Source organism: Pleurodeles waltl, chromosome 2_2 (genome assembly GCF_031143425.1).
Source record: "Pleurodeles waltl isolate 20211129_DDA chromosome 2_2, aPleWal1.hap1.20221129, whole genome shotgun sequence".
NCBI classification, from domain to species: Eukaryota; Metazoa; Chordata; class Amphibia; order Caudata; family Salamandridae; genus Pleurodeles; species Pleurodeles waltl.
The window spans coordinates 682,770,320-682,796,629 of NC_090439.1; the positions used below are offsets into that span (position 1 = coordinate 682,770,320).

Here is a 26,310-nt window from a genome sequence, read left to right on the forward strand (position 1 = left end):
CTATGCTACTGTGCTATACGTTTCATTTCCTGCTAATTTAGGCAGTTCATCAAAAAAAAAAAAAGGGGCAAAGGTACACAAACAGCATGAAGGTCCATTGTGAAACATGAACACTCCGGCATAGTAAATCAAAAAAGTGTCAGCTTGAAGACTAAGGAGGGGTGCATTCAAGACTGTGCTACAGCGATGATGTTATTTTACAGACTTCATTATCAGACAAAGTGCACTATGTACATATATTTATATAATATTAAAATAGAGTATGCTCAAATTTTGTTTCGTAAATCTATGTTCCATTGTGTGGTACAGGCTAATGGGAAGCTGATCAAAACTGATTTTTTTTTTTTCTTGGATCTTCTGTGAGCCCGGCATCACCAACACATCCAATACATATGTATGTTTTACTGTGGTTTTTGGCATCTAAAAGTACTTTACTGCGCACCCTGGACAGAATTATTGTACACAGCTGCATAACAGACACACGTTGCTTCATATCTACAAATGCCTACACAAGCGGATGACTAATTATCAGACATCTGAAAGAACATCTTTTTCTAAAATACCGTTTCTACCATGATTATTCGGACAACACCCTTCCACGTTAAGAGTATTTTTTAAGAAAGTCATTTTTTTTTTTTAATTCATGAAACTAACTAGGGAACCACAGTGTACTCATTTCTCTTTCTTATTCTCATCCTTTGCAGCACTTCGAGCAAGCTTAGCCAGAATTCGAGATGCTCTGCTACCCTCCTGCTCTTTCTTGACCTCCCTCCTGCTGGTAAATCTAGTAGGCTCCTTGTGTTTTGAGCTTTTGTCCGCTGGCTTTCTCTTTTCTTTCTCCTTGCTTAAATCCTTTTTGGACGTATCCGCAGAGTGTTTCTTTTTTTCTGCAGGCTCCTTATCCTTCTTGGATTTTCCTTTGTCTTCAACTTTGGCTTTCGTCAGGTCAAGCTTTTCTTGAGCTTTCTTAAGCTGGGCTTTAATCGATTCTCTGACTTTAGTGGCTTTATATATATATTTTTTTTAATTTGGAAAGGAGAAAGGTGAAATTAAACTGTAACACTTGAAAAGATTTCGAGTACAACAAAAAGTGCATTCCTTTATGCCATGCAGGGCTCACAGACAGAAGACAACTAAAGACAGCACTAAAATATGCCTCATCTCATTTTCAGGACAAACTCTGTAGGCACAAACATCCATATCGGTGTTCGATAAAGCGAGAACTGCTAAGTTTGGTAACCAGAAGATGGTTTAATCAATTTGGAGCTTTATAAAATAATTAATAGCACTGACGTTTTCTGAAGGCCAGCAGAAGAAACACAAATTGAAGTGTGGCTTTTTCATTTGTTTATAGTTTGTAGTGGGCACAATTGGGAAAGATTTTCTTAGAGCGTTTACTCATGGATCCCACCTAGGAAGTATATACTGATATGCCTTAAACAGTTAAGTTTCTAGTGATTTATATAAAAAAAGATTTCTATTTGCATTGTATGGAAACAATTACATTAATTTATGACTGCTAATGTAATGTAAATAATTTTAAGAACTCTAATATTCTTTCTGTACCAGGAAAGAGAAAATTTAGCCAGTCAGCTATTAATCTTCCTATTGCAGTAGCAGGCATGTGCTTGTAACCCAAACTCACACTGTAGGATATTGCTTAGTAGAGGTAAACACCAGAGGCACATTCTCTGAAATGTTAGCTAATCACAGCCGGCTTGGTGAAGGAAGTAGGGAATGTATTTTGCCCAAGAATACATTGTCAAATGGGACCATTCACAACAAGAATTCGTAGAGTCATCACAAAATAAATTCTCCACCGCTCTTTAAGGATTCCATAGCCAAGCGATGTGGAAGGAGCAATGCCGGAAGCAAATATTTTGGCCCAACCAAATTCCTGTCATCTCTTTAGTAGGTTAGCACAGGACTAAAGCCCACCCCAACAAGTAAAACCGAGCAACGGTTGGTAGGGCTGGTAAATCCTTAGAAGACTGAAGAGTAGAACAGTTCAGGTACTAAACATAAAGACATATTACAACCTATGACTTCAAAAACGTGCTGTGTGTTATGGTCAAAAGCAGCCTATGGCCTTAATTGCATTTAGAAGTGAAATAGAAAGGGTGCAGCCACAGGGAAGTATTTAGTTGTCATTTTCAACTAAAGTTTAATTTTGGTTGATAACACATACAAAAAAATATAAGTCAACATACTTCTTAAAACAGATCCAACCTGTCCAGGCATATTTAGCCCCCCCCTCCCCCCCTCAATAGTGAGAAACGTCATTTAAGGGAGGATAAAGGCAAGGCACCCATAATCTAAATAGCAAATACAGGGCACAGAAATGGCTGTTGAAATGACGTAAATCATAAAAGTCAGATTATAGGTTTTTTTCTAAACTTTCTCATGATTATTCAAGCAAGGGTGAAAAAAAAAATCCTTCGGTGGTGGGGAGAGGGGGGACTCGAGACTTTCAATTCTAGAACTTCATATATATTTTTTCTATTGAAGTACTATTGAGAAATTGAGATTTAAAAAAAATATGTACTGCAATTTGCATGTACCTACACTGTCCTCACTTGACAACTGTTTGGACGGAAATGCATGAAACAAACTTAAGCTATCAGTTTTAAATGTATTTCCAGTTCACTTTAAATGATTCATAGATCATTGGTTGTGCATGGTACAAGATGAATTTAACAGACCTCTTCTAATACGTCAGAGTATGCACAATACATGTGCGGTATTAAGTTCTTGTGGGGCACGCCAGAGTAAAGTACAATGGCACATTTAAATCTGGTGCATTCTCATCTCCCAAGCACAGATTGTGGAGGGACTTCATAGTAATTAAATCCAATTTTCTTAACCATGACCATCTATGGAACATAATTATCTTTATAATAATAATGGAAAGAGGTTGAAAATCAGGATCAAGGCCCAGTCAGGAAGTAGAGAATCCTTCTGGCTACACCCCTTCAGACTTACTCGAGACAGTAGTCCAACATCAAAAATGAATTGCAAAGACTGATCTCTATTGTTATGCTAGCTACTGAAACAGGGCTTGAGGAAGACACCAAAAGTAGAATTTCATCTCACTCCTAGGCTTACAAAACAAGATTTGGACAACAGTCAACATGAAGATCCACCACTACTCCTGAGAAGAAACAAAACAAATGTAATACAACAAGAAAGGTGGGGGATAGCAAGCCAACGAAAGGTAATTAAACAGCGACAAAGATGCAACAAAAATGAACAACATTTCAAATTATACAGCAAAATAGACTAACAAAAGAACACGTTTTTGTTAAGTTGCGGACTTGCTATTGGTTATGCAATAAAAATAAACGTTGGTGTTCTCTCGGTTAAAAGATCGTACACATAGCAACATCGTCTGGGTGGGGTAAGGGAATGCACGTTTACACAACAACTGCAGTCATGAATCAAACATCAAAAACATAAGGTCATCTGCATTAATTTGCAATTACGTCAGGGGTGTACAACTTCCATTCTAGATCCTATCCATGTAACGCACTTTAAAGTAAATAAACATGCGAAATATGGTTTGGATATAAATGATATTTCAGCATATTCTCTGGTATCCCCATCCTCTAACTGGCTTGACAGCTGTTCACCCGTGAGGTATATGGGTATTGCACACAGTTATTTTCACTCTGCAAGCCCTAAATAAAACAGAACAAACTGGAAATAAAAATAAACCTTCTCCCTAACCCCCCTAAAAAAAGCGCACACAAAAAAATACACACTTCCGTGCAGCAAGATCTACATGCACGGACAGAACAGAAAGTACAGTACCTCGCCAGAAAAAGCAAGATGCAGATCAAGCCTAGCAAGTGCCACGATGACCATCTCGACACCTCTAAGGATGCCTTTCATCACGTCAAAAGCAAAACACATCAGGCAAGCAGGAGGCTTACTCAGAGGAACAAGAGCATTCGTCCCCCGCTAAGAATGCGCTATTCCATCAGTTAGCAATATTTTATCCATGCAGCATGCACGCTGGTAAAAAACAATGACCCAAAATGAATCATACCTATTCGCTTAGTGACCAGACCGAATACGTTTCATTGAAAAGTTACCCTGCTATGCCTCTTTCACTGTGTTTCACAAACACAATTAAATTTACATTCAGAAGAGAGCGTAATACAATGCACTGTACACCCTGCCCCGTTATGCCTCAAAAATGTATTGTTCTAGAGGGCGGACAGATGTCTCATCACGTGTCCTTACTCAGCGCAATGAAAACATGAGCAAAAGCGAACCGGTTAGATCGCCCAAAATGTTCTATTAAAATGTATTTGAGTCTGTGGACGTTAAGCGTTTGCCTTAAGAAAGAGACATAATTTGGGGCAAAAGTGGATGGAGTGTGCAGGCGCATAGAGAATAGTTAACCACTGGGACCATAACTCTCCGCAGAGGATTGGCGGAGCACAGCTAAGAGCCCACCGTACAGGGTATGATGTGGTTGTAAAAGTATGGTAGGTAGTGGGGCATTTGTACATTGGCCAGAAATCTAGATCTAGCTCTTACTAGAAGACATGGAAGTCCATGTAAGAGTGGGTTGATTGTCTAAATAGCAGTACAACTTATGCATGTTTTCTAGGAACATGCATCAGTCCAGGGTTCTAAAAGACCAGTGCTTTCAGCAGCCTTTTAAAGTATTAGAATATCAGACTAGGGGTGCATAAGCAGATTCTTCGAGGTGTTGAGAGACTGTCACGCAACAACTCTGCCACTCTTCGAGCCCAATTTACCAGTAAGATTCTTCTATACATATTTGGAAGCCAGGTTGTGCACACATGTAAACTTGAAGAAAAGCAAAACGGTGGTGGTTTGAATGCCTGAATTATTCTCATTCACAGGTAATTACTCTTAGCCACACTCCAGTCAATTGTAGGTTTATCAGGAATGAAGCGTTCATGATGAACGAAGGGAGGAGCCTATAAGGGGAATAAGGCACTCTTCATCCTTCAGTGATCAGAACTTACCTCCTCTAGGATGAAGGGGGGAGGGATGTTCAACAACTAAACTTGGTAGCGCCAAGCTAGAGGCATAAGTATTATGGAGCACTAGGGCTGTTCATCCTAATCTGAAAGACAGAAGAGAATCTAGAAGAGAAAGTACTCCTGATACTGGCTGGCACCAACAGTGCCCGTACACAGCCTGGAAGAAAGCTCTATTCTTCCAATATTTGGAGTAGAAAGCAGGACAGCTAGCTGTTCTCCTGGGTCCGGTGCACTAGTTTCGGATTAACCTTATAACAAAGGGCGCTATGGAAGGCTAACTAGAGGCAACACTGAACAGGGGCCAGCGTCTCTGTGTCTTGGATTCTTCCTGTACACCTTATGTTTCAGTGGGCACTTAAGAGTGTGCCAAAGCAAGGTGGAGTGGTGAAATCTGGTTTCCTTTGTTCCATCTTGTAACAGAGGTTGACACAGTGGAGACCATTCCCTCTTAACAGTTGCCTGCACCAGGAGGGCTAGGAACTCTGTCCCATGGGGTGAAACAGTTCGAAGGTGGGCTGACATTCCCAGGTCAGGACTGAGAAATAAGGCTCTTGCCGATATAACAAGACAATCTCCTTTGTAGTGTGTACACCCTACATGTGAAATCTATGGAGAGCAACTTGCTTTGGGGCAAAGGAAGACATCAACAGTTGTCTTGTAATAATCGCTGAAGAGTCAGTATACACAGCAGAGAAATAGGATCCACCAATATGCATATGTTTCAAAAATCACACTCGCTCTGATGAACGAGAATCATGCAGCAAAGAATAGTCATCTATGGAATAACTTCAAAATGGACAGAAAGTGTTCGTGGGCCTTAACCAAGAAAGTTCACGGTAAAATAGAGAAAACTAGCATTGAGCAGCTTCTGCTTCAAATAAATGAAACGGGAAGTATCATGCTATTTTGGAAAATATGGGGAACATTAAGACCACGTTGTTTAATGATGATACACTAACAGGGTGGATTGAAGCTCTTTCCTAATCCTGACACAGTGAAGCGTACACTAGCTATAGTCTTGGCCTACACGATTGAGCCTTTGAAACTCTTCAATGTACAATCTATAGCTAGCAGAAGCAGCAAAGTGGAGAAGCAAAAGGAGGACAGGGGTCAGTTAACAAGTTCTTTAAAGAATCTCTAACATCAAAAATTTATTATTTACCTCCAAAAATAGCATAACTGAGCATTCAACATTACATTTAAAAAACCTTTAACCTAAACTAGGCATTCATTCTAATCTTTTAGTCTAATTAGTAAAATGTTATGCAGGCTCATCACTGCAAATCATTGGGTAGCTTTTACTTCTGCATGCTTATCCGCCTCAAAAAATGTCAAACTGCACACACGTCTGACATAAAACTTAAGAAAAACACAGCAAGGTACCTTCTTCCTTAGATTTGGCCTTGTCTATCCCGCCTGGATCCCGTCCTGATATTCACAAGATGAAAATACATTACAGGTATTTCAGGGCAAGTTTTAAATCAAGCAAAATTAACACAACAAAGGAAACCCACAATATTCTATACAATTGGCGAAGGCATCATACTTGGCAAAAAGGTAAGAATTTTTATAGCTCAAATAGGTCAAAACGTTGTTGAAAAGATTCCTAATACAAGTACAAATTAGCAATTCCCATTGTTGTCTTCCTTACAGGGGCACTTAATAAAAAGCGTTACTTACTAAAATATGACCTATTGGGAATTGTAAAAAAATTCTACATAGTGTTTGGGGAAACACTGGATCTTGGATATAGATGTGTTAATTAAGCTGAGGTTAACATCAATGAATTAAAACACAGGGGTACTAGGAATTGGGAAACTAAAAAGCAGGGTACAGGAGCACATCAAACTCACTTTGAAAGAAGCAAACGCATGATGAACTGAGGTATTTGAGGTCACATAGGAAACAATGCTAGTAATACATGATTAACCTTAAAACAATAAGAATACACAATTTTTCTAGTTAGCGGTACCTTGTATTTATTCTGTCAGCCCTATTCATTTCTCAATAAATAGTCCTTTTAAATTCATGAATTCATATTTATCCATTCAAAGGTAATGCTCATCTCCGTTATCGTTCAGATTTTTCAAACCAAAACTTACTTCTTGCCCAGAAACCATGCCTAATAAAAATGGCAGTTTACAGGTCAGTGTTTCTGAGAAGTAATGGTTGTGCCAATGGGCCCAGGATATAAAGAGAAAGTTATAGTCTGGCAGGAAGGGTGCGACTAACTGCGAGACTCCGACAAGCCTAACAAGCATTTGCAATGCAATAGGTCTCGTATTAGCTGGAGTTAGAGCTATTGGTGCTATAAATGCATAACTGGTCTTTTCTTGCCACGTAAATTGGTCAACCCTGCCACATATTTTGGTCCTCTCTGCCACATACTTCCAGTGGCCCTGCATATAACTAAAGCACTTCCATTTACCTTCTTCCTCTATCTGCAGCAAAAAATGAATATACTGCCATCATTTATTATATGATTTAGTATTATTATGGAGGTCCGCTGTGAGTAATGGGCAAAAATGTTTTGTAAAAGGAATGCCTTGCAAACCATTATGAGGAGAGCTTCCCGAGTGCAGTGACTATTGTAGGATCGGCTCTCCCACTGTGCCGGAAGAGCTGCTTTGAGGATTTGTGTGATTTTTGCGTGCTAAATGCTCCAGTTTGTATATTTTTCAACTGCTTAGCCTGTTAAGTGGTACTTGTGTAAAGCACTCCTCAGTTAGAGGTTGTGGTATATGAAATTTCACATAGTCATGTAAAGCGCTACTCCGATAGAGTTTGCACTATATGAACCTTTAAAAAAAAAAAAAAAAAAAAGATAATTAAAGATAACTCCCCTCCAGCTTGCAGCCTTTGTGTGCTGACACCACAAAGAAACAGCAGAATGCCCAAAACAAGGAAGAGAAAGAAACTACATATGGCCATGCAGCGCAAAGCGGCAAGGCAAAAGAAAAAAGTAGCGCGCCACACTAAGATATATGGCCGACCGTGCAATAATCCATGTCACAGGGTCAGTCTCCAAGGTGGTAACAACACAGCTTCAAGGCGGGGCAAACAAAGCATTTACCTACGAAAGCAAGGGAATTTTGAAAGGCAGGCCAAGGAACGAATTAAAGTGATGGCCGTGTTGAATATCGAGAGATGTATATTACAACACGTTGAGACACCGTTTGCGCGCTGCCTAGGCTTGACCCAAAAATGGGTGAACCTAAAATGACTTGACTCCAGTCAATTCCGAAGAAATGAGCTGCTGTAAAGGGCGAGGTAGAACGTGTCATAATTTAAGATAAACTATTTTAAATCTCTATCATCACCAGGCACTTATTTGTGTTGAGGGCACTGACGTGGTGGAAGCGGATGCTGGAAAATGTTTTTCTGAGGGGACAGCCACAGTATGCCTCAAAAATAGTTCTAACTGGAAGCACAACGTTTAAAGAAGGAACCGCACAACATAATCTCTGTAAAACCACTGATGCTTCTACGGAAGTGCAAAATTGTAAAACAAACAGAGGCTTATAAAAAGTTCATAATAGGCCCTCGCAAATGCTGTTTATGTGACAGGAAGCAGCTTATGTAAATAACTGCAACAAAGCTACTGTAACTCACAAATCCTATCATTTAAAAAAAAAAAAAAAAAGGAGTAGATACAGAAGTCTTTTCCCATAACCAAATCTAACAAAAGGCTGTGTACATTTCCATGTCGTACAGGGAAAATAAAGTACTTTGCATTAGGAAAGTGGAAAGTTACCAATTTCTCTGGGAATGAACATCCTAGAAAACCAGTCAAGACTTTCCACCACCTCTTAGATACCCGGGGAATCCAGCAGCAGGGGACACCCTCGACTGGGAATCTCCCCAGCACAAGGTTTATCACTAATATCGCTATTTGAAGTAAAGATGTCAAGTAATGCTTCTTATAGTCATGCAGGTCCAGCTGCTGGATACTGACAAAACCGTATCAGGGAAAAAAAAAGGACACACAAATCCCATCAGACATATATCTGCATACTACAGGTCACACAGAGAGTCGTCTGTAAATGCTAGTCCCACTAGCGCAAGTCTGATAAATGGCACCTGCAGCAGTGGAGGGGCCACCTTAACCTGAACCTTTTGAAGAGTCCTAAAGGTAGGAAAGAAGGCCTACGGGCGCACCCCCCCACCCGAATATCCTCCTCCTTCATCCTCTTGGTACACCTATTTAACTAAAAAAATTCCCTTCAGGTGCAACTTTTGCAACTCCAATGGAAACACTCACTCATTTCCCTCTCTTGTGAATACCAGTATTTAACCACTGTCTCATAAAACCTAGATGACTGCACTAACCAGTGACTATGGCATACCTGTTCCTTCACGAATTTTCACATCTCACGTTTGTACATGTTTGACCACACAATAGAACTAAATAAAAGTAAATAGCTGCAAAAGCACGGGCCCAATACAAAAAAGCAGCAACGTAATTTACACCCCAACTAAAAAGACCACGGTATAGACTTCTCTTCCTAATACTGAACTCCATTCACAGATTTTACCACCAACTAATTCTCCAGACTGACGTCCCCACTGATTCATGCAGACACTGACTAAGATGTCACCACTACTCACCACTGTCCACAGTCCTGAATGATTAAAGAGCGCACTCAAAGGGTGCACAACTGACTGCAGACTTAGCTGTCAGTACAGTGTCCTGTCCAAACCATAGGAATAAATGGATGGATGTCCTGAGTACTACTTCGTTTCAGTGTCGAATGGTGCAAAGCTCAAAATGGGGAACACAGCTTAAAGATGGCAAACTCTCTTGCTGAAACGATGACCTACAGAACAGTAGTATTATATGGCACTTCACAAAACAATATGGAGAAGACCGTCAAAATGATCAATGGTGCCGCTGCAGAAGAGGCAAACAGCTGACCCAGCCTTGTAGGCTATGGTTGTTTAACACAAGCTGTACACATTTCCACCTGAATAACCCACTCAGGTAAATGATTACTGAACATCATCATAAAATATACTCACATTTGTCTGAGCACAATGGCATACAAGCAGATACCTGTTCTTACAATATGACCATTGAGTCTTTCATAGCCACTGACATGACTTAAATTGGAAGCAGGGAAACTGAGAAAGCTGAAGGCTAGTTGTTTAAGAACCAAGCATGTGGTTACTGAGCAAGCACATACTACTCCTTCTGAATCAATACATTTCAATGAAAACCAGTGTAGTGCAGAGGTGTACATTTTCTTGAGAAGGGCACTGTGAAGGCATGACAAGGAGCCCACATTCTTACCAGTGAAGGACAGAAAAATAAATGAACACCCGGTGCTTGGAGCATAAGCATGCTGCAGTCAGAGTCAATTGCAGTAAGCCCATATTCAGCTGAACGAGAATGTTGTCTACTGGTATTTGATTAAGGGGACAAAGCAAAGATGACTCCCTGGACCAGCCAGGATAATTACGGCTCCACTAACAGGAACATCGTTTATGGATTTTTCATACCTTTATTGTCAATTAGTTGAAGTAGGCATGGCGTACTACTCATATTATATGTTGGCCACTTTCGGTGTAACCGTGGACTACATTTTCATTAAGATCCATATTGCTATGTATTCCACAACATACATGTGAAATGGTGCATCATCTTGTGGCTATAGTCAGTGTTCTACTCTTCACTTTCCCTACAAGTAGTAAGCAGTGATCTAAATCTCTGGGTTTCCATGGGGAAATGATGAGAATTTAGGTGAGCGTGTCCTAAATGCCTGTGATTAGACTAATATCCAGAGAAGAGGGGTTGGAAAACCATCATCTTGAAAGATTCTACAAGCTCTTCTTGGGGGGCTGCAGGTTTCTTTTGACATAAACAAGTCAAACTGGCTTTTTGGCTTTGAAGAAAGAGATCAAGTTAAGCTTGTTAGATGACTGCTATTTAGCTGAAGAACAAGGTCCGGAGGCAACTTTAATCAAAATGGCTGTCCGTTATAGCTATGCATGGTATGTACATATTGACAACACCCTTTATTGGTCAATATTCACTCAGAACAACAAGATGAGGTGGGCACTTTTATGACTGCAGAAATCATCTCAACAGAGAGTTCTCCTGTTAATTGTTCTTTCTTTGCCATCAGTTGAAGCAGACTGAGTAATGTGTCTGAAAGATCAAGTAGTTCCATAAACCAAAAGAGCTGGAGCATAGGGACCACACATCAGGCACACTGAAAGAAAAATTATGCTGATCAATCATAGAACTCAATATAAAACACTCATGCCTCAAAGATAAGATCTCAGGAATTAGAAAGTAAATTTGTAATACGAGCAGCTGGCACATCCATTCGAAATGTATAGGATAAGATGCAGGGTTCTGCAATGAAAACACACACTCAATCTGAAATCTAGTCTGGGAATTTAAATTGACCTGCTAAAATGTAAGTGATGGGTGAAGAGTGTGACCTGTGTAAATGCTACTGGACATTATTTTATTTACTTCTGCATTTTGCTTCAAATTATAATCATTATTCCTCCAACGATTCAGCACTTCACAGAATCTTACCTCCTACTAAGTGTATATACTCTGTGACAAAGAATAAGTAAGCTCCGAAACAAACATAGCACAGTAATGCCCAACAATGCATACTGAATGCGGATAGTGGGCTGAGTGGGACTCTAATCACTCACTCACTTGTTGCAAAATGGTTCACTGGGCATTAGGCAGTAGATAAAAACAAGTGACAGCAATGACATCGGATGAACATATGCAATACACAAGTAATAGGTTTACATAACTTTCCAATAGGCCACTTTAAATAAAATTGATTGTATTGTATAAGCACACACATCTGCTAATAACTCATGCAGATCTGCATGTTCTTAATGTGCAAGTTAAGACAAAAATACTTTAAAAACATACAGCATGCCAGGTTACTAAATTCTATATGCTGAAATACTATATGGAAGATCCTTCAGTACCCACAATGAGGAATACCATATTGTAATGATGGATATCTAATGAGGACATTACATTAATGAGGTGAAAGGGTATAACATACCAAGCAACAGAAACTTTGTAAAATATAAACAATGTGTTTAAAAAAGGAAAAGTGAGATCCACAGACCTTGGCAGATACAAGGATATTTCTGAACAAAAACATTGATTTTCTTCCCTTCCTTTCATATTTTACACTCTGCAGCATTCTCAACATATTAGCATTTTAGATGTAGCAATTACCCAGAAACCCACAGCCTAAAATGTTGTGTTAAAGGATTTAGACAGCAAAGTCCAGTGAGTTACTGGAATTGGAATCCGGGCTTATTTGACTTTTTGGAGACCAGTCTGGAATCTGGAAAACGGTGGAATTCAATTTTAATAATGAACAAAATGTTGAAATTGTCTAGAAAACAAGTGCCAGCAGACACATTGTAGCCTAACATCAACCAGTGTTTTGTGGACTTTAATAGGCAAATACCATTGGCCATACTAGAATTGTTGGCCACCAAAGATTCAATTATGGACAACCTTAAGCACAGTTTGCACACAAAAATAAATGGCCATGTGGCACGAATATTTGTATTGAAGTTCGAATTGGAAGGTATAACCATGATGGTCATTCCGCTGTTCAATAGAAAGCTGTTGGCTTGGCTCCCTACAACTACGTTTTGAGATTCAGATAAATACCTTTGTCACCAGTACGCAGTTTTCCGTTTTTAGGCTGACAGTAAACAAAAGGTGGCACTTGCCTTCTAGGGCAACACAGCAGTACTTTTCTCTGTAGTTAAAAGGTCTTCAAGAGGTGGAGATGCTGCTGAAGTACGGATTAAGGATATCACTGCAATTATTCTTAAAACTGGTTCACAGGTGGAATTATGACATGTCTCCTTAAAACCAGAAGGGGAGGTTCAAACACTTGTGTGGGGAATGGTCTCTCTCATTTTGGAAGTTAAGTAGATATTAGTCTGTAGCATCATAACAGAGCGGCGCTGAAAGTGGTCAGTCAACAATGACGAATGTGTGTCAGCTGAACTTAGAGCGGCTCAGTAAGGATGTCCTTGAGGGAAAATGGTTCCACACAGGAGTCGTACACATGGGGTAAAAAAAAAAAATATTGTAAAGTTATAGTCTATGCTGCTGCCTTGACAATTGGTGCAGGGTGTGTTCTAGCGCGAAGTTGATTAATGTTAAGTCATCAAACCTGAAAATAAAATTCTAAGAGCACTTTAACTTTTATTGGTCTTTGTAAAAGATATATTCACGTGTTCGCATTTTGAAAACAAGTACAAAGGAAGTTCAAGAAAGTAGAATTTATTTCATTTCACTTTCATTTACATGAGGAACTAATCCAGTAGATTTATTTACCCCTCCAACGCCCCTCGGTTTTGTTCAGGATAACATAAAAGACAGAATTCTGTGTCACATTAAAGGCTAACAAAAATAAGTAGGTAATAAAACAAGATGCAATGACAACATACTGTAACATCCTAAGCTCTATATGTAACTTCAGTAGAAATATCAGTGTTTCTGCTTGGAAAGCAATTTTAATACACAAACTGTATCCACTAAATTCTCATAAAAAATGACCCTTTGCTCATAAATATTTTTGATATTTAGATCTTACTACTGTAAATACAAACGACAACTGTGCCTTTTACCTTGTAATTGTCCATAAGGTTAGAAAAAAAAGACAACGATATTGGGTAAGCTTCCAAAAGCCACAATAAAGAAAACCTATTCCCAGACTGTCTTCAGTAAAGGATGGGATTCCTATTTTCGAGGTTTATCAAGCCAAGAAGACAGGAAAGAACTTTTAATGGAAAGCCCTTTCCCCAAAACAAAGAGAAGGATTTTATTAAAATGACGTCATTCTCCCATGTAAAACGTTTTTTTTTCTTTCCAAATAAACCACGTAAAACAGCCTAATTATAAATTTAAAAAATCTCAAACTAAGCACGTGAGAAATGACTGCAGGACGGGTAAACAAAGGCCACTTTAATTTAGTGTTGGATACTGCAGATGGAGCAGTTTGACTTTCCCAAAGAAGCTAGTCTGGTCCTTTCTAACAGGAAGCGGGTGGGCCTCCAACTCAAGGGTACCATTGCTATGCCTTGGTGCTGCTGTGAGGGATAAAGGCGGGGCAAAGGCCTCACCCAAGAGGCACTGAAGTAACAAATCACTTATCAAGCACTGTGAGCTAACAAACACATCGACCTCAACCTCCTGGCCAGAAGAGCTAGATGGTATAAAATGTAAAGTGCCTAAGAGAGCAGGGCCATTTTACACTGGGCAAAAATCGGTTCAGGTCCTAACCATTCCATGAGTCTTAAAGTGTGAGTGAATGCACCAGTAACTCCCATCAAAAGATCAATGAAACTTGACCTTCAACATCCCCTCACTTTGAATTTGAAATGTAAGCCTTTAAAACACTGGTTTTGGTAAACTAAAAAAAACAAATTAGGTTATACATATTGTAAACCTTCTCTTATAGAAAGAAAAAGATACACAGTAGCACTTTAAAACAGTTTGTCTAGCGCATGTTCATTGGCCTACACAATTACATGATTAACTCATCAACTTACTGCTGTATTTTACCCTGAACACTCAGCTTTTACCTCATACAGCAAAACGATCTTTTTAATTTGACAAACAGAAGCAGCCTGCTACAGGTCAGTGTGACAAACATGAAAGTGCTAGCAACATTCATGATCTGATTTCCAGACTGATGCAAAAGCGGTCCCATAATTTCTGAATCCACTGAGATCTCACGGATACAACACTGTATATGAATGCCTTTATCAGCAGATGGACCCAATAAGTGAGGCAGCCAGTAAATGGAGATTTGGAGGGGACTAACTTTGCAACACAGAGATAGTCTGGCTGGGCACAGGTGAAGGACTACAAGGTCGCAAAATGTATGATCTAGGTTCCTGTTCTTGAGGCGGGTGTATCTGTCAACAATGATTTTGATTCTATTCTAGACATTAAACATCTATGGCACACAAATATATAATGGGAATTCACTACCAAGTCTCTTATGCAAGGACTGATATTTACCAACAATTCCTCTACTTTAATTTAATTGTCAGTTTTGAATTCTCTGCAACGCATACAAGCAGTTATCCCCAGGTAATGGGAATTTTTGAACTTGCTCACACATCACAAGTATTTATCGCCTTTTGTTGGCTTCCATTAACATAGGCCTGCCTTACATTTTTTTTAAACCCTCTACTACAGCTATGAGAAGGTTTGAGGCATCTTACTACAAACTCTTACAATGCTTGTTTGCACTGCTTCTTTGTTCTTTCACTGTATTTATTGTTTTACATAATAGATAGTCAATCCCTAAACTCTTTCATAGGTATGGCTCCATTCTGGGGGCCACTTTAAAGCGTGAAAGAAACAAAAACACACTGCATACTTATGTGGAGAACAGAACACCTCTTGTAGGTCTTTAGGCAAACCAAATGACGTGATTGAATTAATATGTCCGGTTTTGTCAACCTTCTCATTTGCCTTTTAATTTTTTTTTTTTTTTTTAAATCCAATTCGTTTTCAGCTAACTCTCGAATAAAACCTCTAAATTATCTGACAGATGATTTGCAAGTTATAGAGAATGGACTAAAAGGGATTAAAACAAAGTATGTTATTGTCACATCAGAGAATTTCATCCTGGGGAGAAAGTTATGCCACGCATTTAATACAGATCTTAGGCGACCACAGACTTTAGCTGCTCTACAGACTGGAGTATTTTTCTTGTCTTTGGCACAGTGCAGGAGGCAGACTCCAGTATTTGCCTAAGGGTAGGCATACTACATTCTCAGAACCCAACACTGCAGATTCTTCCCTTCTAAGGGTCACAGCAGCTCATTAGCAGTACCCTTACTTCTAATCCAGTTTCCAATTTTTTAAATTTCCTTTCCAGACTATAGCTGTAAAATCTTTCTTACACAGGATGGCTCATTCTCAAACTTTTCATGAAGAAATAGGAAGCGGCACGTCTGGTGTCAATCATCATGGTCAATATCCATCATGGTCATCTCTACAGTCTGTAATGTCATATTTTAAACCTATAATGGTGGTGCCGCTCCGTGTATGTCACTTCCTGCTGTCACTTTCACCTACTTCCAGCTTCATCCTATTGAAGGAGTTGGAACACTTAGGACTATGCATCATAAATCCTCTTGAACCTTTGTTACTGGGTTCTTCACCCATAGTTACTGATCTTTGCTCCCCATTTTTTTCATCAAAGAATTACTCCTAGAGTTTGGATCCATTTGTCTGCTCTCGGTGGTCTGCTCCATTAGGATCCGGCCCTCGCCTACATCGGCCTGGGTTTTGTGAGTGGGTCCTCATTTTCTACCGTGGATATCCTGTTTGCCTGTAGGTTTTTAATGTCACTTGGCTTTTTCCTCAAATCAGTGACCCCTCAAGAACATCAGTTGTTTCCATGTAATATTCCTTAGTGCTATGCAATGCAGTTGGTAAAGGAAGGAGTTGTCCTCAGTTCTGGCAGCTCTGATGTGATGAGAAGGTACAACCGCTACATTAAGCTACTGGCAGACACTTAAGAAGTTCTAGAACATCCCGCAGATAAGCCTCTCAGTTTTGTTTTCGTGTTTGAATCGGTTTACTGTAGGCTTCGCAAAATAAAGCAATTTCAGCATTAATGAGAGAAGCAGGCTAGGAATACAAGTAGAACGTTTCTCATCAAAGTGCAATCTGACGCCAAACGTTTAGAAAGGGAGTAGGGATACAGAACATGCTTGCTAGCAGTACATGCCTAATTAAGAGGGGGAAAAAAATCAATTATTATTATGCCTACACTTCACTGGTCTTCACAGTGAAAACAATGCAGCATATAAATCTTTCTTTTGCTTCACTGCGCAAACGTTGCTTTTTTTCAATCGAAAGAATTTAGTGGAGGAAAAGGACTGGATTTGGTTACAACAGCAGCCACAAAAATGTTTGTCTAACATGGCAAAAAAAACATTAAGCATATCCTGCAGTCAGTAAAAATAGATGGTGTAAAATGGTTAATCTACAGTACTGGGATAAAAAAAACTGACCATGTTTGGAAAAACGTAAAATTGCAGTTAGGAAGATTTTTTTCTTTCTTGTACGAAATGAACATATAAACTTTGTCAATTAAAAATTCTGAAAAAAAATATAACTGTTTACCTGTATACTAGTAAAGCAACAAACACGATATCATTAACTATCACATCACAAAATAGGTCACAACAAATCTTTACAATAAGATTTAAATGAAGACAGCAAATATACATTGTTAAAGAACGTGTAATTTGGCAATGTTTTAAAGCCAGTTTCCACAACACTTCGACCAGTTCATCATTTTGGTTACCAATCCATTTTTAATAAATATTTATTTGTCAGAAATACCTAATGTTTGCTAGCAGATGTTGAAGGTGGTCACAGAATGTGGGGGTTCAAATTTTGCAGCAACACTAAAAACGTGCGTTTTTGGCAAACAGCATGGACAGAATCACTGTAGACATTCAATTTAGAACGGAAGCAAAGCAAAATTACCAATGCAGACAATTACACTTCAATGGTATCAACAAGTTGGCTCCCAATTACAATGTATAGTTCCAGTTGAGTTTTGGGTGGAGTAGCCAGTTTTTAAAATGGAGTCATCTTTTTGACAAGGCAAGTGACAAAACAATAAGTTACCAGAAGAATGTCATGCCTGTGATGCGTATTGACCATGGATCCACACTTCAATCTTCCCAGGCTCTAGGACACCGGTAAAAAAAAAGCAGGAAGGCAAAAATGCAGTGCTGCACACAACGTGTTTCCTCTCTCTGATCAAGAATTGGATTTTACGTAGAGTAATATTTAATAATTTAGACTGAAACAGAGCAATTTGTCTCACTGGATATGTCGACTTTATGACTGAGTCCTGGAGTTCAGCTGAACTCAGTAAATTAAGATTATTATTAAAGAATATTGGACACTACAGAAGATTTAGTACAAATAGCTGATCCTCTTTCGCTCTAGTATGAGGCTTTCAAACGTGTCCTTTTTTTCTGTGGAGGGACTGTGAGGAGTGTTCACTAGTGCACAGGAAAGAAGCTCTTGATCAGACCAACTTAAGGCCTGGATATATCTCTAGGCCATTTGTTTCCAGAGATAAAGACCTCAAAACTGCTGGGGTATGTCTGAGGGACAAATTTGATGCATTAAGATCCTAGTTGTGCATATACTTTGGGAACACATTACACTGTACAAGGGGAAGGAGAGGAATCAGAGTACCTGAACAATATACTAAAGATCAATAATGGACAAAAACATCTCTTTTCAATGTTAATGTATAAATGCAGCTGTGGTCAGTCCACTATTATTTCCCTTTAACGATGTCAACTAACTGCACTGTCCCATGCACGCAATTAAAAGAAGTTACAGTCAATTTCATTCAGGTACTTCAAAAGTATAAGCACTGGGGTGGTGATGGCACAGTGGAAAATGATTAGGATTTAAAATTCCCCCACACTTGTGGGCTCAATGAGTTAACTTTGCTGTTGGAGTTGTCCTGGTCTCTCTAGGCCTTGGTGAGATAGTAGGTTCCGGTCTCTGAAGCCAGGAACCTTGTAGACATCAGTGTTTTGTTACAGGCAGGGGAGTGGGCCCTTACCTGGCTCCAGTTACCTCTGAAGTTGCCCCATACTGAGATCGGGGTGCTTTGAGAATACCTGTCCCTGCATGGCTGATAGAGCAAATGAAGGTTTGGAAGTGGGGTATGCCGAGGAGGAGGGTCGTGAGGTTTGGAGTTTTTGGTGCAACCAGAGCTAGGATGGGTCATCCCAATCTCCATGAGCACTTGTCTTCATTGTGCAAAAGAGGCCTTGGTGGTATCCTAAGCCGGCCTGAAGTGCCTGAATCATAACAGTGGAGCTGCAGGAATGAAGCTCCTGGAGCTATCAGAGAGGGGAGAAGATACTTTGGACTGAGACAACTCAATTTGTATTAAGGGGAATGGCTGCCCACAGTGCTGTAGCACTTGACTGATGATGGAGCAGCATTATTGCATTTCACATTTTGAGACCTCCCTTCCAAACATCTAAGGACAGAAAAGTCTAAGGGTCTGGTGAAAGCAGAAGGGGTGTGCCTGCTGGTAAAATCTATGGTCTCGCTCTTCACTGACATGTTTTCCAAAATTGGCAAAATCATGACAGAGGTTAAGGAAATTGAGTCAAAAATGGAGATTGCTCAGTGAACAAATGCTTTCAGTAAAACAGTGTGCAAAACTTGGAGGACCAAACGGACTCTGGAGCACACCTGCATCCCCTTTGAGACTTCTATGAGAAGAAGTATGAATTCCGAGAACCACAGTGATCAATATTGAGACACAATTGGAGACTTTAGGAAGTGCTTGCAGGGGACCACATGTTAGTGTAGTGAATCTGTCTCCTAAACAGCATGCCGACTGAGGCCTTATTTTGAGCTCAGCACTACTGGATGGCCGATGAAGGAACTGTGGAAACCACCTTCAAATTCCCTACAAAACATTTGCTGATAGAGAGTCAGGCAGGATTCAGGCAGGAGCAAGGCTATGTCCTGCTCTTAGAATCTCATCAAAAGAGTGGTCTCGCAGTGACAAATTTAGGATACATCAATTTCCAAATGTATGTCCTGCAGGGAATGGGAAAGAACTTTGACACAAGAAGTTTGAAAGATGTGGAACCACACCACATTGCTTAAGGGGGTTATCCAAAAATAAGCGAAAACTAACCTGTTCAGCCCTTGCTGGAAAGTGTCTGGAAACCGTGGAGAATTGTGCCTTGCCACTGAACCAAACTTAACATTAACTTCTGCACTAAAGACACCTGGAATGCAGACCTGATCGTATCACTGTCCAACCATCTGACCTTTTTACTAATGCTATTTGGCTGTTATGTGCAATGCTATAAAACGTTTCTCATTCACATTTTTTTCCTTCAACCGAAACTCTGGGATGCATGTGTCATTCTTGGGTTTACTGCATTAGAAAATATGTTTAGAAGATTTAGCGTCTATTCTGGCAGCACTTATTTGGAGCAATAGCTCCCTTCAATGTTTGTCAAGAGTGGCAGTTTTGTTTAATCAAATTGTATTACTTATCTGCCAAGAGAAAAAGATAAAACGCTTTGAACTCAAAGCTTTGCTGAAAATGATTACTTTAATAATGTTTCGCATATTCATGACAAATTAGTCCTCTAAGTATCAGAAAACTAAACAAAAAAAAACAGAAAGAGCATGGAAAGGGAGGTTAGATGATAGATGCAAAATACAATGAACCAACTTTCGTTCTTCACAAAATGTCTTTCTTGCAACTCAGAGTACACTTCAAAATCCACTCATCCAGTCATGGCTAGAATTGCCTTTCTAATCACACTGCTATTCCTGGGATATGATATAATACATTGGGAAAGAAGTGTGCAAAGGGAGCTCGATCAAAGGGAAAACGGCAACTAAGATCTTTAAAAAAAAAATTAAAAAATAAACAATCCACGCACAAGCGGGAGGAGAATGCCTGGAAACAGGCATGGCTCCAAGATCCTTTTCTAAAGGTGGAGGAGAAAGGTTTGGTGGGCTCATATTCTGCAACATAAAAACGAGCCTACGCTGTGATGTGCCTGTTCATTTTGTGGTTTCGTAGATTACGCTTTTGGCTCTACACAACTATCCAAAATCTTCGAAAGACTTAAAAGAGTGGATCCATGGAAAACGCATCCTGGAAGTTCAAATATTTCTTCCAAGATGAAGAAATCAGACTTCTTTTGCATACTATGAAAATTTAGTTTGGGCCTTCATTTTTCCACATTTTAAAAAGTTAAAAAGGCCAATTAAAAGGAAGGAAAATGTACTTAATGATATGATTATGGGAGCCACCCCTATAAAGGAGTTTTTAGAAGCAACAAAACAAGCTTTTCAGCACAGTCCAAAATAGTTCTTTGCATAAGTAATCAAGCGTGTTAGCCATTCGAGCAAACTTTGGATCATGCAGTCATCATTCCTGGGTCTGGCAGCAGTTTGTTAATCAACCAATGCACAAGGATTGTGCTTTATTTTTATTTTTAATCAGTCCAATATAATGTAAACATAAATCCCATGTGATAGCCGTCAAGTAACAGTAAGGCTAGGTTGAATAGCCATCCTTCATTGTTCTGTAAACACTGCAGTTTGCTCTTCTCTTCTGCAAACAGTTACCCAACCTATAAAAACTCATCCTGCAGGTTCGACTGGCATTACCCTTCGTAAAATAAGTATATTTTAGAATCCCAAGGTGTGCAGGCATACCTTTTCATGTAACTCCAGGACCCCAACACAGATTAATTACATAAGGTTCATTGTCTCATTTCTATGCATTGTAATGATTTGTTATGCAGCCATTGGAGAGCATTATGCATGTCCTTGTGTTAACTTAGGGGGCTGAAATTGGGCTTCTTCAGAATGCTCTACACATAGTACTAAATCGAAACTTCACATCAGCACCCTGTTATTGTGTGACCACAGTATGTCCCTCCAATTGCCTGTGGCACAGATTGCTCAGTATCTCTTTAAAAAGGAGCAATATAGAACATATAGAATAAATATAGCAAATGCCCAATAATATGAAATACTGACAGGGCATCAGTAATTCTGCAATCACACTAGGATTGTATTCCAGGTGTCAGAGTTCTGGTTTCCTTACATCGAGGTTATACCAAAATTCTTTCAGCGTCTGAACTCAACGTGACCAGGTCACTCAGATGCAAATTACGCTGATATATCCAGTGTTCCTGTTCATTGGTGCCCGGTGAAACAAAAGGGGTGCACTGAACGCTCTCACATGGAAAACAAAACATCACATATTCCAAAGAAAATGTGCCCACTCACAAACTGGACTTACCATAAAAAGGTAGTAAATACATTGAGTGTGCTCATTCTTTAAACAAAGGCCTATCTCAGCTCCCCTGTTAATATCTGTACTAACATTTGTACGAAAGGAAAATGTTTACCCAAAGTTTTTTAGGCATCGAATACTATAAAAAAAAAAAAAAAAAAATGAATCCCCAAATCTACTGGATTCATTTTTTCACTTGGCAGGAACCATGTTTCTTCCTCCTTGCTATTCTCTGGCATTTCAAAACCAATACATGGTAGTGTCATAATGTATGTGGGTATGAACAGGATCCCCATAAACTGGTGGAATGTCAGGATTAGCAAGAAGGAAGAAAGAGGGGCAGAAGCTTAGGGTTAACTTTCAGTTCTTAAAGTGCGATAGCCCATTCCCTGGCCAAATAGGGTTGGATAGAACGTCCCAAGTAAATTCAAACAATTAAACAAAATTAAAGAAATATATACATGCCACCCTTTTCGTGCATCTCTATGTTTATGTGCAGTGCAATTCTAAAATAACTTTCAAATCATAAATTTAACAAACGTTCACCATTATCTACATTAAACAAATTGCTAACGATCTTCAAAAACTGGAGTAATTTTGGCTTTTTTTTTTAACATGAAATCAATTCTGAGTCACTGCAGGCAGTGCACACATTTGCAATGGTTACCTATTTACACTACATGAATAACAAAGAACAGCATAAAGTGGGTTTACATGCCACATGTAATCTCAGACTTGATGCTTTTTGTATAAATACTATGACCAGGGTGAGGCGAGCTCCTGAAGGAACTGGTCTGGAACATTTAAATGGTGTCAAACCACGCCAGAACAATGTCTGATGAAACCAAGGTAAAATGTGGTAAAGTTAGTACAAGCAGGAATTAGTTGAAATCAGTTCAGCCCGTTACAGTTAGAAGTCGCTTATGTTTGTTTCGTGCCCAGATGCACGAACAGAAGCAAAACCACAAAGGAACTTACAACACCACTGAGGACAACAGCCCACATGATTTGCTGACTGAGCACATTGCACAACTGTGTAATGTCCCCAACCCCCACTGCACAAGGCAACATGTCACTGATGCCGGATGGCTTCGTTTTCAGCGTTAGTTAGCATTGTCCACTCAAACGTGAAGGATATTTTCAATACGGTGCAACCATAAAGCTCCCCATACACCAACTGTGAAGGCAGCTTGAACGGGTTCACATGCCAACGAATGAACAGAGTGCAAAACACGCAGCTACTGGTTCTGCAAATCCAAAATGACGCATGTCTTTTTTCCCTGAACCCCATCATTCTGTGACGTACCATCAACGTCGTCTGCTGCTTCGCTCTCCTCCTCTTCTAGGATCTCAAAAGGAGTCATTACATCATAGAGAAATGAGAGGAAGCCATAGAACCAGTCAGAGCTTTCCTCCGCTAGTATATTAAGCACTTCCTCAAGAGAATCAATATTCTCACTACTGCCATCTTTGGAGAGGCCTACACGAGAGCAGAGGGGGGGAAAAGGAGAGAGAAAAAGGAGAGTGGTTAGGCAGAAAAAGGACACCGGAGAAGAGGGTTGCAGGACAGATATAAAGGGCATCAGTCATTGCAGGACAGCACAGGAGTGAAAGGAGGTACAATGAATGGGGTATCCTCCAAAGAGGTTATGGAAAGGATGCGCACGCACACATGCTGCAGTTCAGCACAAGACAGCCACATATCTTGGAGCTGGACATTAAACAAAATTACCTTCATGTTCTGCAGAGTCTGCTCACAACCTGAACATTGATTTCAGTATCACTGCTACTACACCTTTTTTACTCTTATGAACCCTTCTCCATTTTGGGTCAGTGAACAATGAGAGGACTCTGAATGTCCTGCATTTGACGATCACATGCACCTTTGAAAGACTGTTTAAATCAGCACATGCACACAAATCAATTTTGACACATTTTTCGACCTGGGCTTTCTGATGTAAGGTTACTATGCAATGCATAACATTCTGCAGGTTAGTTAGATTCCGTAGAAACAGAGAACATGCAGCAAGAGATGTGGTGTTAAATAGGGTGGGTTTTTTGCGCTTCTCTCCCTTCTTGAGCTGCCCATGGTTCTATTCAATGATCTCCTGGTCAATAGCGCCAGTGGCCACTCAATGCGTTTTTCTTAAGTTAAAAAAATCAAAACTTCATACAACACAATTTACTATTACACCACAAACCCTTTGTAATGCTGCAAAGTACTGCTTTCCAACAATGAAAGGGGAAATTGATTTGAAACCCTCTCTGCTCACTGACTCCCTCACTAACAAAGAGATGAACCTTCAATTTCAAGATTAGAAGGCGTGCTGAGAATTATATTGCCTATAACTCACTTAGGGTCTGGTGGTTAAACAATAGACAATAGTGGCTGAGAATACTTTTCTAAAGTAGCTTCTTACGTGATTAAATGAATTAGCAAATTCATCTTCAATAAGTACTCTTTCACAGGACATGTTTTGCATATGCAGATTTTCAGGAATGGTTGGAATGTCTCTGTCCAAGCACTGTGGCGGATTGACCCGTTTCTTATATTGTCTGAAAACTCAAGGGAAAGATTGCAGAGCAAGCAGATGCAGCTGTGCCACGAACAGCATTAGTCATGGGCCTAGGAAGAGATTACACCCAAAATGTACAAAGGCGAAATCTTGCCAACACTGGGTTGCAGGTATCACAGAAGAAACCATTAAAACCACCATTGTACTATTCAAAGCATTACTGAAAAAATCCATAATCACATTAATTTCACCGCGGGAAAAATCTCTCATAGACGTCTCTGGTTGAGTATCAGTAATATAACACATGCCTAGATTACAGGCACCAACACCTGATAGGCCGCAACACAATTTTATTGAGCCCATATGATGCACCTCACTAAGTTTGGCCACCCAACTTGCCCTGCAACGCAGCATCATACTATTTCAAATCCGAGTAACACTAGTCAAGTTGTTTTAGCTTTAATATACTTTATGAGAAAGGAGTTATTTTCAAAAGCATCACTCTGAAGAATAGTGGTTAGTGCCACAAGAGGGCTCATCGCAGATACATGCTCAAGTCAACGGCTCCAAGTTATGGAAGTGAAAAGTGCAGAAATTATTTTTCTAAACAAATGTTCATTCCTATGGACTTGTGAACTGAACAACAGCACCAAGGATATTCTGGTTAGCAGTGTCATTCCTCAAAGCAAACATAAATAAGTGGGGGCTAAAGCATTATATAGTATGTCAACAATAAGCCAAAGGGTGTCCCGAGTCACAACATAGGTGAGATCAAGGAAATTTATAACACAATATGCAGATATCATTGAGAAAGGAAAGTCATTCACTAGGGAATGCTCATTAGAGGACCACTTTAGCAAACTGGCTAAAATTCTGGATGAATTCTGTGAATGTTCTTTCCCACAGCTCACTGACTTAAGATCGTCAATAAACGAGTTAACAGTGGGTAGGCTATATGTACAAACAAGCTATTCAGACAGAATATAGAATTCTTTAGTTTCACACAAAACACTGTGCTGCAAAACCACATTTTTGTAAGCTAAACTACAAATGGCATTGTTGGTTAAAGCTAGGATAAAGTCAAAGGGTACACCTGCGCTTACTAATAGAAAGAGGATACGTATAGGCCTCAAATCAAAGGCCTTCAATCAAACAACATTAAGAAACAAGCATTTGCAATGCAATGGGTCTCCCATTCGCTCTAGTTAGAGATATTAGCGATGTAAATTCCTAACTGGATTTTTCTTGCCACATAAATTGAAAATGAAAAGTAAAACAGTTTACATAAGCAAACCAATTCAAAGTGCCACAACAGCCGTGAGCGCGAAGGAGAGACACAAAAGGAAAAAATAAGTTTGCTCGCAGTCAAATGTATAGACAATCGTGCAATTATCCATGTAACAGGGTTGATGGCTGAGGCGGTGACAAAACTGCCCCAAGGAGGGACAAACGTAAAGCATTTACCAATGATAAAGAATTTTTGAAAGGCAACCCCACGAACGAGTGACCATGATGGGTGTGCGGTGGGCGTCGCTAAAAGCCCACAGATTGTAACAGGCCAGAGCGCTGGAGCGCTCGAGCGCTCGACCTAATAAAGCAGCATTTTTAATTCTCTGCTTCATCTATATAGTGCTGACTGGTCCTTAACAACAGTAATTTAGGAGATTATTGTTAATTTTTAAACGATTAAACAATCTCTTAAGAAATTTAATGAATGAAACGTTGATTTAGGAGGTAGATACCACTGATCTTAAGAGCTTCACTTTAGTAAACAATCTCTCCTGATCACTGGCAAATTATACATGTAACAGATTGCTCTAAAGTGTAAACTAAAGTTTTCAATATATTTCTGGAAATTATCAAATAAGTGTTGGCTTGTGAGAATGAACAGCCTTGATGCACGGC

At 39.6% G+C, this 26,310-nt stretch overlaps 1 protein-coding gene across 5 annotated transcripts in view; it reads right to left on the minus strand.

Moving 5' to 3' along the window:
• Positions 1-26,310, minus strand: part of ASPH (aspartate beta-hydroxylase) — a 590,871-nt gene that overhangs the window by 445,900 nt on the left and 118,661 nt on the right. Inside the window, exon 5 of one of the 5 annotated variants that reach the window (XM_069220244.1) lies at positions 16,665-23,369. The exons of the other annotated variants lie outside the window; for them this stretch is intronic. Within the exon in view, the coding sequence (XP_069076345.1) occupies positions 23,128-23,369 (242 nt within the window). The 3' untranslated portion in view covers positions 16,665-23,127. Of the gene's footprint in view, positions 1-16,664; positions 23,370-26,310 lie in introns of those variants that run through there. 5 annotated transcript variants of the gene reach the window in all.